Source organism: Chelmon rostratus, chromosome 6 (assembly GCF_017976325.1).
Source record: "Chelmon rostratus isolate fCheRos1 chromosome 6, fCheRos1.pri, whole genome shotgun sequence".
In the NCBI taxonomy this organism is placed as follows: domain Eukaryota; kingdom Metazoa; phylum Chordata; class Actinopteri; order Chaetodontiformes; family Chaetodontidae; genus Chelmon; species Chelmon rostratus.
This window is the reverse complement of record NC_055663.1, coordinates 1,672,451-1,689,745: the sequence shown is the minus strand read 5'-3', so window position 1 is coordinate 1,689,745 and position 17,295 is coordinate 1,672,451. Positions and strand designations below refer to the sequence as shown.

General features: G+C 41.0%; 1 protein-coding gene across 2 annotated transcripts in view; it reads right to left on the bottom strand.

Moving 5' to 3' along the window:
* The window catches only part of lonp2 (lon peptidase 2, peroxisomal), a 37,344-nt gene extending 21,009 nt beyond the window's left edge, over positions 1-16,335 (bottom strand). Inside the window, exons 1-12 of one of the 2 annotated variants that reach the window (XM_041939753.1) lie at positions 16,163-16,335; positions 15,870-16,078; positions 13,637-13,772; positions 10,015-10,128; positions 9,204-9,335; positions 8,846-8,968; positions 8,596-8,759; positions 8,054-8,148; positions 6,809-6,927; positions 6,532-6,671; positions 3,266-3,407; positions 2,880-3,030 (exon numbers count right to left, since the gene is read on the bottom strand). In XM_041939753.1, coding sequence (XP_041795687.1) covers positions 2,880-3,030; positions 3,266-3,407; positions 6,532-6,671; positions 6,809-6,927; positions 8,054-8,148; positions 8,596-8,759; positions 8,846-8,968; positions 9,204-9,335; positions 10,015-10,128; positions 13,637-13,772; positions 15,870-15,988 — 1,435 coding nt within the window. In that variant the 5' untranslated portion in view covers positions 15,989-16,078; positions 16,163-16,335. Of the gene's footprint in view, positions 1-2,879; positions 3,031-3,265; positions 3,408-6,531; positions 6,672-6,808; positions 6,928-8,053; positions 8,149-8,595; positions 8,760-8,845; positions 8,969-9,203; positions 9,336-10,014; positions 10,129-13,636; positions 13,773-15,869 lie in introns of both variants that reach the window. The other variant, XM_041939752.1, reaches the window with a different exon arrangement.
* Positions 16,336-17,295: the final 960 nt, after the last annotated feature.

Here is a 17,295-nt window from a genome sequence, read left to right as displayed (position 1 = left end):
GAATGTTTGATTAGGAAAGATACACCATCTGTAGCGACTTCATGTTGCAGTGGAAAGGCGAGGAGGAGCGGGGAGTGTTGATTGTTATATCCTTGATGACATCATGGCTGTCAAATCTTACATTCAGGTGATAATTGCAAGGCCTGATGGGATTTTGGCAGTATTTCTTTCTTTGTCAGTTTTTCTTTTGAGCAGACATGCAGGCCTCTGTTTAGTTTTTTGTTTTTACATGCAGGCCTGGCTTTGTTCATCTAATCAAAAATGGCAAAAAGGCGAGCGTATCTCCTGTTTCTACCCATCTGGTCTAAACTCCTGTGGTTTAAAAGTTGAAATTCCATATCTTGTGCTGCTTTGCAAATTCCAAACTCAAATTCCTAATCTCCCACGGCCAATATAAAGATAATGTAATTTCTTCTTAATATTGTTTTTATCTTGTGTTTTAGTGCCTGAGCAAATGTCAGTTTTTTGTTTTTATCTCTGCTAAATACATTTGTATGGGAAAAAGTTGCTGTATGATTTAGACCTTTAGAAATGTCCATCTTGGCATGGCAATATTATGTGGTGCACTGCACCATGCAACCATGTTTCTGTAATACTAATGATGCCAGCATCCAATATCCTGTGATTATGTTCTATGTCTGTTATGTAACAGACCTTCAGAGAAATCAGTCTCAATATATTTTGCATTTCTTTTCGATAAATGTCAATAACATCTTTTGAATATATGGCAGTGGCTTTAAAATCTTGAATAAAATTTTCTAAAATTTCACTAGACTTAAGGCTACATACACGCTGAAAAGAAAATCGAACAACATCCCTGCTTTGGTGGGCTGGAAAGTGCACAGGAGTGTTTGTCAAAAATCCTTCTGAGTTTTTTCATAAGGAAGGAAAGGGGCATTAAGCGCAACAACACTGTTATCCCTTACATTGCTGGAGTACCTGAAAAACTGTGGGTTTTCAGCAAACACCACATCCCTGTGCACTTCAAGCCCGGTCATACTGTGAGGCAGAAGATTGTCCACTCCAAGGACAAAACACGTAGGCATGAACAGCGCAATGTATTTACACACAGAGCAGGCTTCATCAGTTTATACGCATCAGACTAGATAGGACAGCTCTAGTCCAATGAAATGGTGTTAGGTTCAAGTATTTATCCTCTGAGTGAGGCCAACCTCCAAAACCAAGAATGGTATCACTCTATTGTGAGGCAAACGATCTCCCCATTAAGGCGGGGTAGGGTGCAACCCTTGGGTGTCAACGACAGTTGTCTGCCTCGTTAGTGTCCTATTCTTCCCATTCTAACGAGGCAGAACTGATGAAGCCTGCTCAGATGAGAGGCGAAAAGTCTTCCAAGACAAACTGACGAGCAATGTTCCCTCTAAGCTGCGCGCTTGCGCAATCGCGCACTGCTTGCACATACTCAGCGCACTAGAAAATCTATGCAGGCCAAAGCAGGACTCTTCCTGTGGTTAAAGCAGGACTCTCACATACAACATAATACACATCTCATGAACAACAATATTTTTGTCTTTTTCATTTTAAGTGGGCCATATCAATTATATTAAAAGTAAACTAATGAAAATTGCTGCTGTAATTTGATTCTTTTAATAAGCCATGTAACTTGCTATGATCCAAGCTTTTGAACAGGCGTGACACTGGTGTGTGGCCACAGCGTACACATCTGATGTTGCTCACGTTGGTCCTCAGTGTGCTCAGGGAGGTTGTGTGTCTGCTCAGACACATGAAAAATTAGAGGGAACTTTGCTGACGAGGTCCAGTTGCGAATGATTGAATGCCCTGAAGCCTACAAAGACCTGGATGAATGAGAATATTCACAGGCAACAATCATGCAAGAGGATAAATGTCAGTTACAAGTGAAGAAGCCTCGAGGATGGGGGGTGAAACGTCTTCTAAAACACTCTAAAGCACTTATAAAAGACAACACTTTTCTTTTCCTTGTAACCAGGGACATTCCGTGAGCAGAAACTTCTGTTTTGAGGGATGAAAAACCATGATGGTAAGCACAGCTTTTTTCACTTTCCCACATTTATCCTGCTGGTCTGGGGGATGTTACCAGCAACATTCCCATCACAAGCGTACTTCTCTAACCTTTAGGGCACCGACCTCCAACACTATTGCCTCTGACTTCTCTTAATCATGTTTTAGAGAAAAACAGATTATTAAACTGTAGTGACAGCACAGCTGTAGTTTGGTTTTACTGTTTATTGTTTAGTATATTTTTATTGTCTTAGCATATTTTCATTCTGGTATATTTTTAATTGCATTTACGAATACTTTTATTGCACGTGAGTTTATTTTATTGTAGTTATCTTAATTTTATTTTTTCTAATCTTTCTTATCTTTCTTATTATCTTGTTTCTAACATGGGGGTTGCAATGCAAATTTCATTGACATGTCATGCTCAATGACAATAAAGAATCTTGAATCTTGAAGAAGGTTCAAGGTTTGGAGCAGTTCCCGGTGACAGATAAATGCACATGAGGTGCAAACAACACAGAGTATTTAATGTGAATAATGAAATGATTACTAAGTCAGTATAAGGTATGAGTAATATCTAACTATTTTAGTATAGATATTATTTTTATATGTGAAAAAGAAGTGTTCAGTGCTGGCAGCAGTGACCGTGTTTGTGTGCACATTTGTATGTATACAATTGTGTCTGGATACATAGCTGGACATGGAGTTATACTTTCATCTGTTCCCTGAATGCACTGCAGTAAATTCAATCATACAGTTGCACTTATACAGATACAGTCTGCTTGAAATTAGTTATGTCACCATAGCAAGAGTTGGTGCTCAACATCGAATGGAAACTGTGGAGATGGTTCCAGTGGTTGACCCTCTGCACCTAAACCCACCTGGTACCTGCAGCACCTCCATCCTGTCCAGCAGGGCAGGGGGAATGGTCACTGTGGTGTTTGCAGTAGCAATAAAGAGCACTTGGGAGAGGTCGAAAGCCACGTTGAGGTAATGGTCTGTAAAGCTGTGGTTCTGCTCTGGGTCCAGGACCTAAGGGAATATGCAAAGACTGTTTCACTGTGTGTTTTTAGTGTTTAATCACAGTTTATAGAACAGAGGCAACTAAAAGAAAACTTGGTCAGGAAGCAGAACAAATTCTTATTAGCAGTTTTAGAAAATGTGAAGGTTAACCAGCAGGTTAGGTTAAGTGCATATTATGACCGTTTGTTTAATGAAGACATCTGATGCTGATAAATAAGTAGTCAGTGAGAGTGAGAGACCTGACCTCGAGCAGTGCAGCTGCAGGGTCTCCTTGCAGGCTCTTCCCAAGTTTGTCCACCTCATCCAGGAGGAACACAGGATTATTGACGCCTACTGTCTTCAAACCGTTGATGATGCGGCCGGGCATGCTCCCTACATATGTACGTCTGGGGAAATGAGCAGGAATAACACTTCTGTGTAAATGTTTCCACTCAATTTCGAACAAACTGGAAAATAACTTTATTCTACTGGTAACATAAAAGTGTAAAAAAAACATACTGTATATGTACAGGTGACCATAACGTCTTGCATACATTCATTATTGTCATGTCACATGTTATTATTGCATGGTCATGCTATGATCGATTAATTCTACGAGTATGCATTACATTTCCACACAAAATTTTAAAAACCTGACAAAATGAAGATCACAGCAATGTTCTCCATGACAAATGACCTAATGAAAGCAAGGTTCAAGTATTTACAATCTGAAAGCAAGAAATGCTACGTTTCTGAACTTCAAAGAAAGTAGATTTAAGAAAGAAAAAAAGAAAATCCAAAACCACAAAACTTTTAATAAGAAACAAGTGGCATGCTCTACTTTTCAGACGATCTTTCTTCAATTGAATGAAATGTTATAATCAACCGTTAAAAAAAAAAATCAAAAAAATGTTTTTCTCCATCTCTTGCACTCCTGCTGTTGGTATGTCAGACACATGTTTCTCATCTGGCAGCGAGATCACTCACTCCTCCTTTAAGGATCAGTCCAGCAACCTGAGAAGAACCCTGCTGTCCCGTCTACCTCTGTACACATTCACGCAGAGCCATAGGCTCCAATATCTCACAAACCTAACGCAATATACCAGTGCAAACACAATGGTGTGTGTTTTGATACAGTTCAGACTTGTTCCCGACTGATCAAAGGTGAGCTGAGGGACAAAACTGCTGAACTCTGATTGTTATTCCTTCAGTTAAAAAGAGACCGTGTATGTGTGACTCAGTCAATACACTGTTGTTCATTATGATTTTGTTGTTTGCGCTGCAGGAAACTTTACTAGATGTATGACTGTCAGAGAAAAGTGGAAGTACTCTTTCAGTCTGACTGATGTTCTTTTTGTCCATATTTATGATTGGCAGATTACAGTTCATTGTCTTCCACATAGATTAACATTGAAATTTTTTATCTGAACCAAGCTAATATATCTGATGTTATGTTGTAAGTGACTGATCTCATACTTGCTGGCGGCTTACTTGATGCTGCCTGTAACACTAAAATTAACCCAGCTGGGGATGAATAATGTTGATCTTATCTTATCTGTGTTTTAATGATCAGTCAGTCAGTCAATTACACACAGCTGGACGCTGTAAAGATATCAACCAGATTCAAGGTCCAAGATTAAGTTAGTGTGTTCAACAGCTGAAAATGGATTAAATAAAAAAAAATATTCAGTTCCTTCTCTCCAACAAGAGTCTTTTTATCAGTATGATGATTATGTCAACCAAATACTTAACTCACCAGGGCTCATGTTCCACTCAGCAGCAGAGAGTGCTGAGCCCTAACACACAGACACAAAGCCAACATAAGCTCCACCATCAGAAAAATATACTCATACTGCTGTGGGACATTGTTACAGCCAATGTTTCAATCATCCGGGTCCTGAAACTGCCCAAGAAGAAAGACCCAGACGAGTAACTCATCCAGATTTCAGTTTTTATAGGCACACCGTGACAATCAGTCATTTTTTAATATATTGAATAATTCAATATTACCGGTATGTAGGTTTATACCTGAAAAGACTGCCACGAAACAACATACTTATTTATTGTATATTTTCATGAAAATACTAAAGATTCACTTCAGTTGATATGAATTAATTGTGACCTATCACCTATAAGAAAGGTAAAGTACACAAGGTACAGTCATGCAGTCTCACCCCTCTATCAAACCTTACAGTTCACACACAGTCCATGGCCTAAGTCAGTAATTAGTGCAAAACAACGTCACTAAAACAGTGACATGGTGACAGTTCCATCAGCAAGATGGACAGCATTAAGTTACACATTAAACTAGCAAGACTACGACAGTGTGCAGCTCAGGGGGCATTTTATTCTACTTTTACACATATGAATTACTCAGTATTTGCAAACACACACTGAAAAAGATCCAATATTTCAAAGCACCTAAAAGACAGTTCAAGAAAGCAACCTCCACAGAAATGGTATGAGTAATATGAATCTGGCCTGCTTGCTACACTTTGGTGGCTGAGGCTGGGTCTATTAAAGGTGCAGCTGGCATTTCCCAGATGAATGGAACCTCCACAGTAAACTGTCTTTCCACTCTGTCTTGCACCTCTTGGCCAGGTCCATCTCTAAAGCAAGTTGAATCAATTGAGCTTTATGGAGGCGTGACATGCTTTTTCGGTGGTCAGTGAACACATTTTTTCAAAGTGGAAAAAAGCCTCACAGCCTTTTACTGTTAACATTAAATCCAATGATGCATTAGCCCCAAACTGTCGACAAGGAAAACAGGAAACAGAAAATGTCACAGGGTAGACAAGCCAGGGTCTGTTTTGGTGCTAAAAGGGCGTTTCTTCCCTAAGAAGAGCCAAACCGGAAAACTATCCAGGAATACCTGTTTGACTTTGTCCATTGAGGTCATCTGGGATACACTGCTTAATTCTCCAATACGAGAGTTGGGTGGAAGAGCTTGTGGTACACATGCACAAGTTCTACAAGGACATCAGCGGAAATTGAAATCTTATGTCCATTTCCACAGAGAAATACGATTGCTAGTACTCAAACCAAGCTAGCCAGACACTTGCTGAAATGCAGAAGTCGTACTGAGTTTAACAAGAAAACAAAAAAACCCACAAAACTCTTGAGTTTGTCACAGACATTGTTCAACAAAACCAGTCTGGTGAATCACCAGCAGAGGGTGTATTTAGACCATACAATCAAAAACCGAGACACACGATAAAAACATGATATTCCACACACTAATGCTGCGAGACAGCTGAATACAAAAGAAACATTTGGATAGAGCACATATATATCAAATAACAACAATAATGGTAATAATAAATCACAACCAAAAACCATATAATAATGGGCCAGCCAAATTCCTGGAAGGGTGAGCTTTGCCCCCTAGGGCCCCCATGATGACAGGTCTGAGGTCCAGTAACATAGAGCCAAATTCTTCTCTCTGCTCCAGAAAACTCACTCATCTATAACCTGGTCATAAAGCACCTACTGTCATGGACCTCCATGAGAGCTGTTATCTTATGAGCATACCTGTGGCCTCGGATGTCAGACTGGTCACAGACGCCTCCCAAAGCAATGCGGTGAAACTCTCTGCCCAGAGTCTTAGCTATGGAGCGTCCCACACTGGTCTTACCGACCCCCGGGGGCCCCACAAAGCAAAGGATGGGGCCCTGAAGGCAGAGATAAATATGGGACACATTACAGAAATCCCTGTTCATTTTCTTTTAAATAATGCATTCTTGCTTCATAGAATACATCACTTTCTGTCTCTGTATGTTAAATGGACTGAGAGATCTATAAGAAGCACCTTCAGTGAAGTCTTCAGCTGTCTAACAGCCAGGTACTCCAGCACGCGTCTCTTCAGCTTCTCCATGGCATAGTGATCATTGTCCAAAAGCGTACGAGCGGCTCGGATGTCCAAGCAGTCTGAAAAGAGAGAGTGTGTGTGTTTTTGGTGGGGTGAATGTAGATGAGATGGATGGATTCAAGAAAGTAAGAAAAGACAACCTAATTAGTAAAGCTCAAGCAAGAAAGGTTGGAGTTGTAGAAACAGGATGAATGACTGTATTTTCAGAAAGAGAGGATAAAAAGAGGACAACAAAAAAGAACTTTTCTGGGTGGTGGAAAATTTGGCCTGTCAAGTATAGAAAATCCTGCCAAAGTGTTCAATGAAAAAGTACTTCAGATGTATTTGCAGCACACAATTAAACACACCAGTGACCCTGCAACTGAATGAACACTGTACTCAAAAGTCTCCACTGATCTAGGATATCTGCAGTCTGCGGTCATCAGAGACACAGCAAAGCAGTGGCAAAGACTGTGTGTCAAACAAAAGTGTCATTATGTCCGTTTGTGAGATCTGGTGGCAGAGCATTCTGATACACGGCTTATCTATCTATCTATCTATCTATGATAGATAGATAGATATGTCTTTATACATATTTCTATATACATACACACACAGACATACACATTCTTTTTTGACAAGAAGGGGCGAACAGGACACGCAAACACAACATTAACACGATCTCCTTTTAGACTTGTTACAGCTAACGTGTTTGCCAACAGTTGCCTATTTACTCAGCCAACAGATACAGAGCAACATCAGCTTCATGTGGAGTCATGTTTTCGATTTATGTTTCTCCTTTTATCTTTTTCATATTCCCCTACTATGTTCATTCTTACGCATCAAAATACCAAGGTAAATGACTTGCATCTGAAAGCCTCATTTTGATGTTAATTGTTTAAGTCTAAAACAACAGAGAGCTCAAACAGACACGCTTCAAAGCAAAAGCAGTGCAGCAGAAAAATACAAGACTGATTATGGTGAAATATCACTACAATCTTACTGTCACCACATGTTAAGCGTTGCTTAAACAAGAGGCAGGGAGACAAGTGAAAAAATATGGCTTTCAATAAAGCCAAAGCTATTGCACATCTTTTTTACACTTGTGACACTTGTAACTACTTTGCCATGATAGATATTAGAGATCTCAGACTGCATCTGAGGCACCTTACATTAACTGTATGTGCACCTCGACTCTTTATTTACCTTTGGTGCTTTTGCTCCATGGCAATTCTACCATGAGATCCAAGTAGTTTCTAGTCAGGGCATACTCAGGCATGGACTGAGGCATCTTCTTCAATCTAAAAACAGATGAATGAGATTAAATGCAACACTGGTCTGACTGTGGATCACAACGCTTCAATGAAATCACACATTAAACAGATGAAGCAGAGTCACGCATTCAAGACAAAACCAAGTCTGAGAAATGATTTAAAACAGGACATTAAAAGGGTTCAAACTTCTTTAAAATGTTGGATTCTTCCAAAAAGATTCAGCTGTTACTAAAAGCCTTTTAAAAATTAAATTAATTTGTATATGATCTTATGTGTCACTATTTCACCAAAAATACTGCCTCCTTTGAAATGAGCAGTCAAAGGTTCAGTTTGACAAAGAAAGCTACTGTTAAAGGGGTTAAATGTGGTTCAGAGATAATCACGACAGAGACAAACACAAATGACTGAGTAGGTTTATACAACATGGTTTGTGATCAAAGAGAAGCTGAAAGTTCAATCAGGCTGAAAATTCACCTCTTGAGCTCTTTGAGGCAAACTCTGAGTGCAGCTTCAGGCATGTTGGCCCCATGGACCTTCCTTTCCAAGGCTGAAGTGTCGTCACCATCCTCATCTTCATCTTCCCCATCCAGACTGAACTGCCGACCTGGGAACACTCCACCTTTACGCACTGTTAACACCTGAACAGAAGAGACACAGACAGGTGAACAGGCATATAAATATAGACACTGTTGAAAGGAAAGTGAGGAATACAAATCTTTGTTACCTTCTTCTCATTGTCAGAACTTATTTTCCTGGTTTTCTGCAGCAGTTTTAGCCCCTCAATCTGTCTGGTCAACATGGGCAGAGCCTTCTTAAATCGCTCCTCCAAGCTCACTGCATCTAGGACCTCCACAGCACACATGGACATACAAAACTGCATTAAAAATACATTCATTTAAAAAAATCTTTACACTAAACCGACTCTAGTGTATGCACCAATTTTCACCAAGATGGATATGTACCATATGATTAATTTGAAAGACACTGTAATGGCATTAAAAACTTGACAAACAGCAGCTTTGAATTTTATTTTCTTCTAACAGTTAGTGTGAATGTTAACACAGACCTAAAAGTCACTTCACCTGTAGTTTCTCTGTGTTTGAGGTGCGGATCATGGAGGCTACCACATCAGGTAGAGTTTCCCTGGGCAAACTGTCCAGCAGACGCCTGAACTTAGCCACAACTGGAACAGACATGTCCAACATACCTAACAACTACACATACACATTAGATTAGTTTTAGGATTGAGGATTCGCTTTACTGACACAATTGAGTGTGTTACAATCATCACAGCTTACTGCTATAATGAATAAGACAAACGTCAGCCGTTTTATTGTTGTACTGATTCTGATAAAAGCAGTGTTCCAGGAACTCACACAGCAAGAGAAAAAACAGCTCTGTCATAAATTGTGAATGCAAAGACAGACATGACACCTCTGAAGGCCTTTGATGAATTAAGTAAGTACTTTGAGTTATAGTGCCTGCAACCTGCAGATGTTCCCACAGTAAGATGAAATAAGACAAGAATGAACATTATTCATGCTGGAGATTTGTGTGCCTCTATATATGTACGTATACACACAGTATACATATACATGTAGTAGTGATTTGTCCTCAAAGGAAATAATAAAAAGCAAAAGAAAAATTTAAAAAATCAACAATCATAACAATACAATGTGTGCATAGATACGTGTCGTGTTCTAGCATGCAGCTACATAAGCTGGATACAGAATTATCCGAATGTATGACATTTTGTTTATAAATGTAATTTTGTGTTATTTTATTCTTGATTAAATGAAACATTTGAACTCAATCAAGTACATTGTTGATATTTCCTTTTTCTATCTCTCCCGCTCTTTCTCAGTCCCACATACACCAAGAACACCCACAGACCTGTACAGCGGCCTGGTAGAACTTCTGGGACAGCTCTCCCAGCTCTCCATCCTCGGCTGTGACACCCTCTGTCGCTGGGGTTGAGTACTGATCCAGTTTATCCAGCTGCTCCACCTGAAATTAGTAAGGTACATACTACACTAACAAGCATCTGTGTACTTGTATTTCTGAAATAGTGAGTGACAGGCGTTTTTGGTCCGATGCTGCCTATTAAAGAGGAGCTGTTAGTAATGACACTCCCCAACCAGAACTGCAACTTTGACAGTGTTTCACTGGAGTTAATTTAAACACAAGATACTTGTGCTCAAAAAGAGGATTCATTCTCAGTGAAGAACCTTGGAGCTCTAATCTGCCTCTATACCTGCCAAAGAGCAGTGATTCCTAACACGTCTCTGGGGGTCATCAGGTGGAAACCTCCCTTCAACAGTGTTTCGCCTACTTAGTCCCACTACACCTCCAGGAGGTTAGGCAGTGAACTCCGGCGTCCCAGAGTCACCCCCCTAGTGCCAGTTCACACTGCTCCTACACAATCCAAACAGCACCGCCACGTTCAACTGACCCAGAGATGCTCCAGGTAGTGGCCAGTACCGATGCTACCATTTAACTATTGCTAATGCTACTGCTAACCGCTAGGAAGAACAGAAGAAGACAATACAGTTCCGATGCTACCATTTAGCTAATGTTATGTGCTAACCGCTACCTGCTAAGAGGAACAGAAGAAGACAATAACGCTAGATTCACCTATACTGTTAATGTTAATTGCTAGCTACCAATACTAACTGCTAAGATACTATCATACTCTCACCGCTTTAGCTATTGTTAGCTGCTACAATGCTACCACAGGCCTAGATGCCACATGTAACTGCCGATTGCCACACTACCATCATCTACCCCTGCCTCTCACCAATTGCACCAAGAAAAAGCGGGGTGGGAATACAAACCCTGGTTCGGGTAGGGGATAGAAAATAAAGAGGTAGAGTCAAAAGATGAAAGTAGGGATTGGATACAGACCCTTGTTCGGGTAGGGGGTGGAAAATTTAGAAGGTGCTGAAGGTGGAGGCCTAAACCACAGACTAGATTTAACAGCCTCTTCTAACATTTCCTTCAAGAAGCAGCAAACCCTACCATTTCCTTCAAAAAGCAAACAGAGCAGGAAAACAAACCCTAACATTTCCTTCAAGAAGCAGACAAAACAGGAAAACAACCAAAAAGATCAAAAAACAAGCCAACTCTGTGTCTTACCACGCAAACTAACCTGAACAGGCCGCATGGTCCCAAAGAGAGACTCTAGCTGGCCACACCCCCACCTTATCTAAACTTCCTGGTTCTCTTCCTATTGGCAGAGTGAGAAGATGGGGCGGGGAAAGCAGAGCAGAGGAGAGGTGTCTTGTTCAGACTTTAACCTCTTCTCTTGCCGGGTTAGGCATGCATGTCCTCTGCCTGCCCCCCCACTGTCCCTATTTCACCCCCCAACTACTATTATTTCTCCTGATCCATATCCACTGACTAGACCTAGCAGCCTCATCTGACATCTCCCTCACTGTCTTTCTTAAATTTTGCCCATGCACTCCCAGCTCCCTCAACAGTGAAACAGCTGACCCTGCAACAAAGCCTCTACACCCCACTTCAACCGGACAGACCCTGGTCTTCCATCCCCTCTGCTCAGATTCTGTCTTTAAATCTGCATACTTAGTCTTCTTCCTTTCATAAGCTGCCTCCACTGAATTTTCCCAAGGGACTGTTAACTCAATAAAATACACAGTCTTTTTACTCATGGACCATAAGACAATGTCTGGCCTCAGATTACTATAAACTATTTCCTGGGGCACAACTAGCTGTCCTCCCAAGTCGACCTGCATTTGCCAATCATCAGCCCCTACCAGGCAGCCACCTCCCTGCTTTCTCCCTGACTTAGCAGCTTTATTTTTCTCCCCCTCTCGAACAAACTGCACATCTAACCTCTCCTTTCTAGAACTTCCAGAATTCACCTGCTTCCTTCTCTCCTCAATGCCTGCGGCTAAGCTTCTCAGCACCTGATTATGCCGCCATGTATACCGGCCTTGTGATAAGCTAATTCTACAACCTGACAAAATGTGCTTTAAACTTGCTGTACCTGAGCAGAGTGGGCACGATTGATCGCCCTGTACCCAGAGACTTAGGTTCTGCGGGGTTGGCAACACATCGTATGTCGCCCCTATCAGAAATTTAATACGGCCTTCCTCCATATTCCACAGGTCCCTCCAACTAAGTTTCCTCTTCTCAACACCTTCCCAATTCAACCATTGTCCCTGTTTGGCTTGACCAACTGCTTTTGCCCCTCTTAACAACTCCTCCTGCCTACGCACCTGTTCCACTACAAGCTTTCTTTTCTCCTTTAGACCTGCTTTATTCCACACTGGTTTGCCTGGGCCAAGCCCCAAGCCTCCCCGGCCAAATTGAACATTTCCTACTATTTCTGCATGCCTAAGAGCTGCCTCTGCCTCCTGCACTGCTGCCCTTGGGTTCCATTTCCTCCCCCAGAAGGATTCGGAACCACATTGCTAACTAACATGTCCTTACTCCCAGATAATAAAAGTTCTGTCCTAACCTTAGTGCATTTAAATTCCTCTGTTAGACTGGATACTGGCAGCTGAAGCATTCCTTTCCCATACAAAGCTACATTGCTTAAGCACCTGGGAGCACCCAACCATTTTCTAATATAAGAGCTAACTAGCCTTTCCATTCTCTCTGCTACAGATAATGGGACTTCATATACTGACATTGGCCACATTAACCTAGGATACAAGCCAAACTGCAAGCACCACAACCTCAGTTTTCCTGGGAGCCCTGATTTATCTATTCTCTCCAGCCCTTCTGCAACATCCTTTCTAAATTGCACAACCTGTTCAACATCATTCAGGTCCACATTGTACCACCGTCCTAGACTCTTAACTGATTTCTCCCTAATTGTTGGGATTTCCTCACCATCTATAGCAAACTTTCTATCACTTACTTTCCCTCTGTATATTGAAATACTCCTTGACTTACTAGGCTTAATCTTCATACTAGCCCACTTGAGATTCTGATTGACTTTATCTAACAACCTCCTTGTACATGGCACTGTTGAAGTTAGCAGTGTCATATCATCCATATAAGCCCTAATTGGTGGAAGACGTTTCTGAAATAACAATATTAGGAGATTAAGGGTACCGGTGTGGAGTTTTTGACCACAGGTATGGAGCTATGAAGCAATGCTTTCATGAATGGGTCCCTGTTGGGTCTGTATCATGCACTCACACGAGAATGCATGCTGTATGCACGTAAGGAGACAACATGATACGCACTATTTTGCTGATTGCCACAGCACAATGCACAAAGAAACCTAGCAATACACTGATAAAGGAAAGGAAGAAGATTAATAAACACAAATGTAACCAATGGACAATTAAAAAATGTTGTTTTTAAACTGATTTATGAGGAAGCATACACACACATTTGTTCAGCCTAGGGGATAAACATGGTGTAAACTGCTTGCTTTGCTTACAAGAAATCAGCAGGGCACCTTCAACTTAATATGAAACTATGAGACACTTTAACAATGTGAATGTTGATCTTAAACAAAATGATTTTAAATAAGATGTACCTCTGCGAGGAGAAAGGGTCGCTCCTTAAGCAGACTTGACACACTAAAGCGGCACAATCCAGTGATGAGGAGGCTGTAGTGGGGCTTTGGCCAGTTACTGCCCACCACCTGCACTGCTATCCCTGCTGTACCGATTCTACAGAGAGACAGAGTGAGAAAGAGTGAGAGAGGGAGGACATCTCAGTGGAGGAGTAATGGGCTTCAAGCAGCACTATCTTGTATGAAACGATAATCTACCCTGATCGTTTGTAAAGGTTCAATCCTCACACCTTTGGTCTAGCCCAGGACCTCTTGAAAATGTGCTGACTCAGATTTAAAAAGTATGCAGATGTGGCACTGATCGTAGCTAGGAAGCTGCACCATTTTTGCTGTATGGCTGGAGCATTCATCTGTGTCCCCATGATTCACATGTGTTCATAAACAGTGCTCTCAGATTTAGTTACAAAACTGCCTGTTTTCACAGCTTCATCCAGATTGTTTTCCTGCAGCTCAATGCACCATGAAGCAATTGGTTAAATACTTTCTGGACTATCTATATGATATGTGGTGCTGACACTTTGTCAAAATATGCAGTGCTAAGCCTCAGTGATTTAAATAAAACCGGTTGAAACACTTTTATGTGAGGTCTCCACAATTAACTGATGTAAAATCAGAAGATCTTTTACTGTGACTGCTCCAATAGTTTAACACCTGTCTAGAATACAACTGTCAGTCTGAGGAGTATTTGCTATTTTAGTTTGAGCAAAGTTGAATTTACATGACGTAGGGAGCTGTCAAAACCACACAAATTAACCACACAAAAACATGAGAGCAACACTGCACTAAATACCAACAGATCCACCTTTATGGAAAGATTATGTGTGACACTGAATTATAATGTGCTGACATGACAGTGTACTGCAGGACATTATACAACTTGCAGCTAGGGTTGCAGCAGCATACTGTTTTCACTGTATACCGTGGTATGAAAATGACAGTTCTCATACCATGTACATTTGATTATCTACAGTACTGAATTCTACTGTAGTAGTGTTATTTAAAACAATACGTTTCTATCAAGTTTCATGGCGATGTGTGTGTGAGGCACGTGACATCCCTGTTACACACATAATTTATATGAAATGTTTCTGATTATGTGCTTGCAGATGGCGGTGGTGGTGGTGATTAGGACATATTTCCTGGGTTAAATGTGAAGTTAAGTAGCAGCCACCACAGAGCAGCTGACTAGGTGGTTGATTGGAGATGCCTTCTGAAGATGCTGCGTCTCTAAATCAAAGACAAATGAACTGTATTCAGAAGGTAGACTGGATAACCAGCATTTAACATCTATGCCACATTACTGTGGTCTACCACAACACCCTGTGGGACATCTGATTTTTTTTTCTTTTAATTTACAAAATCAAACCTCTGTATTCAGGATCCTTTAATGCATTTCATCTCCCTATTTAGGAGCAGTGGTGGGCCACAATGCCTTACACAAGGGCAATTACTATTCCCTTAACATGCAATTTTCTTTTTAATGAAATTAAAGTAACCTCTTCAACCATGTTTGTGGCTAATAAGTACCATTTTTCCTCCAGCAACTGTGTCTGAGAGCCAAACAATTTCTACTCAGCAAACAGACTGGCATAGACTGCTGGTGAAAGGTTGAAGTCCACCTCTCTGTGCTTGGCTAATATCTTTGCTGTTCTGCTGTTTTTGACTGTAGGGCTACTGTTAAAATGCAGACTTTTTGATGACAAATATCACACTGCAACTTTTATCATTAATTATGAAGAGTGCATAATACAAAAATACCATTTGCAGATTATTACATGACATGTACTGTTATGTAAGCATAATAAAGAATCCAGTCATTTGATTAACATATTGTATTACATTACATTATATACTCTGCCATGCCAGTTAAACGTGATAACACCTAAACTGCTAAAACTACATGGATTTGAATTGAGTTTTGGTCAGTGTCTCCCACAGTTGGGTCTGGGATTGCAGAAGGACCAAAAAGAGAGTGGGGGGGTATAAATACCTAGGCTAGAATACATTGGCCTGAAAAGGTCACAAGATTAGAGAAAAGTTTGAAAAAATGAAATACTTCTGCTTAGCAAAACTACATTTCATACTCTTCCTTCTCCTGACACCATCTCAGGAACTTAGGGTTCGTTTAATGACTGCTCAGATTTAATTGTTCAGTCTTTAGCTAGCTAACGTTGTATGACAAAACAGTTATTACTTATGCAACGTGGGGATGTCGTCGGTGTCGTGCTCGGGGTCTCTGGTGTTGGGAATCACTCCTATGATTGTGCTTTTCAGCGAAGTCCCCCTCAACAGCCGCTGGCTGACCAGGTGCATGTTCCGCGGAGAATCCACGCTGAACCTTACGGTGGAGCCCGGGAGGAGCACCCCTTCATGGGTCAGCAGCAGGGGCAGACGCCTCGGTATCTGAATGGCGCCGTCGGACGTCATTGTTTTCAGAGGCCAGGTCACAGTTTAGAACAAAACACTTGCAGAGAGACACGCTCTTACCTAGCTGTCAAACGGTCAAACCTGCTGTGAACGGAAGACCTTAGGAGAACTTTCAAAATAAAATTCTCATTGGGACCCGAACATATAATTAACTACAAATGTATGAATAAATGGCAGTTTTAAAAATAACGTTTCTAACATAAAAACGTGGTTGTTTTTTTCAGGCGTATTTCCGCACCATTCTATGTCCTGAAATAGCATTTCATATCTGTTTTTCCCCTGCATCCACTTCCTGGACTTCCTGTCCCCTCTGGATCGGCTACGGTAAGTGCAGAGGGACAGACTATACGTTATTGCATAACATTAGAAGCGCAAAAGTAGTTATGAGTCTGCAGCTTGTTTGTTGCTCTTTTCGTCCTATCTTTTGTGAAGCCTGCACTTTAAAAGCTCATGCGTTTCAAGTGATGGAATATAACTCCGTGCACTTACTAAAGTACTCAACATGCTTGAGGTAGGCATACTTGCAGTTCTCTTAAGTATCCAAGGAGGGTTGAATCTAGGGCAAATGGACTTGGTTGTAAAAACTTGAAAACATTTAATTTCTCATTCAAAGGGCCTCTTCACTTCTATGTGACAAGGGTGGAGATTCCCCGGTATTTAACCTCTGTAGGTACGTTATCAAGGTCATGGATACCACGTAATTAATTAGTGCTCCTGTCATTTGACTCTCCTGAAGCTCTCCTGAGGCCAAGCGTAAAGGACAATCATAGGCGTTGTCCCATGAGGCCAAATGTGAATGGTTGTTATATCTCCTGGTAAGGGATGAAAGGACAGCATTTTAGGTGGGAGATGAGTGGTATTATAGACCTCCTCCTCTGTTGACGGATAGTCTCTCTACTTTGACATAACTAGCCTTTACTTCTCTTTTAAACCATTTGTCCTCCCTGTCCAAAATATGAGTGTCCCACTTTAGATGGAGGTGGACAGCTGAGTCTTGACCTAAGGAGTTGGCCCTCCTGTGTTGAGCCATGCATTTCTTTAACGGTTGTTTAATTTCCTCAGTATATCTGTACACTCCTCACTGCACTGAACTGCATATACTGGACTTGAGTATTTGCATTTCCTGCTAGTACATATACTCCTCTTAATTTTAGAGGGAATTGTTGTATTTTTTACTTCATTACTTTCATTTA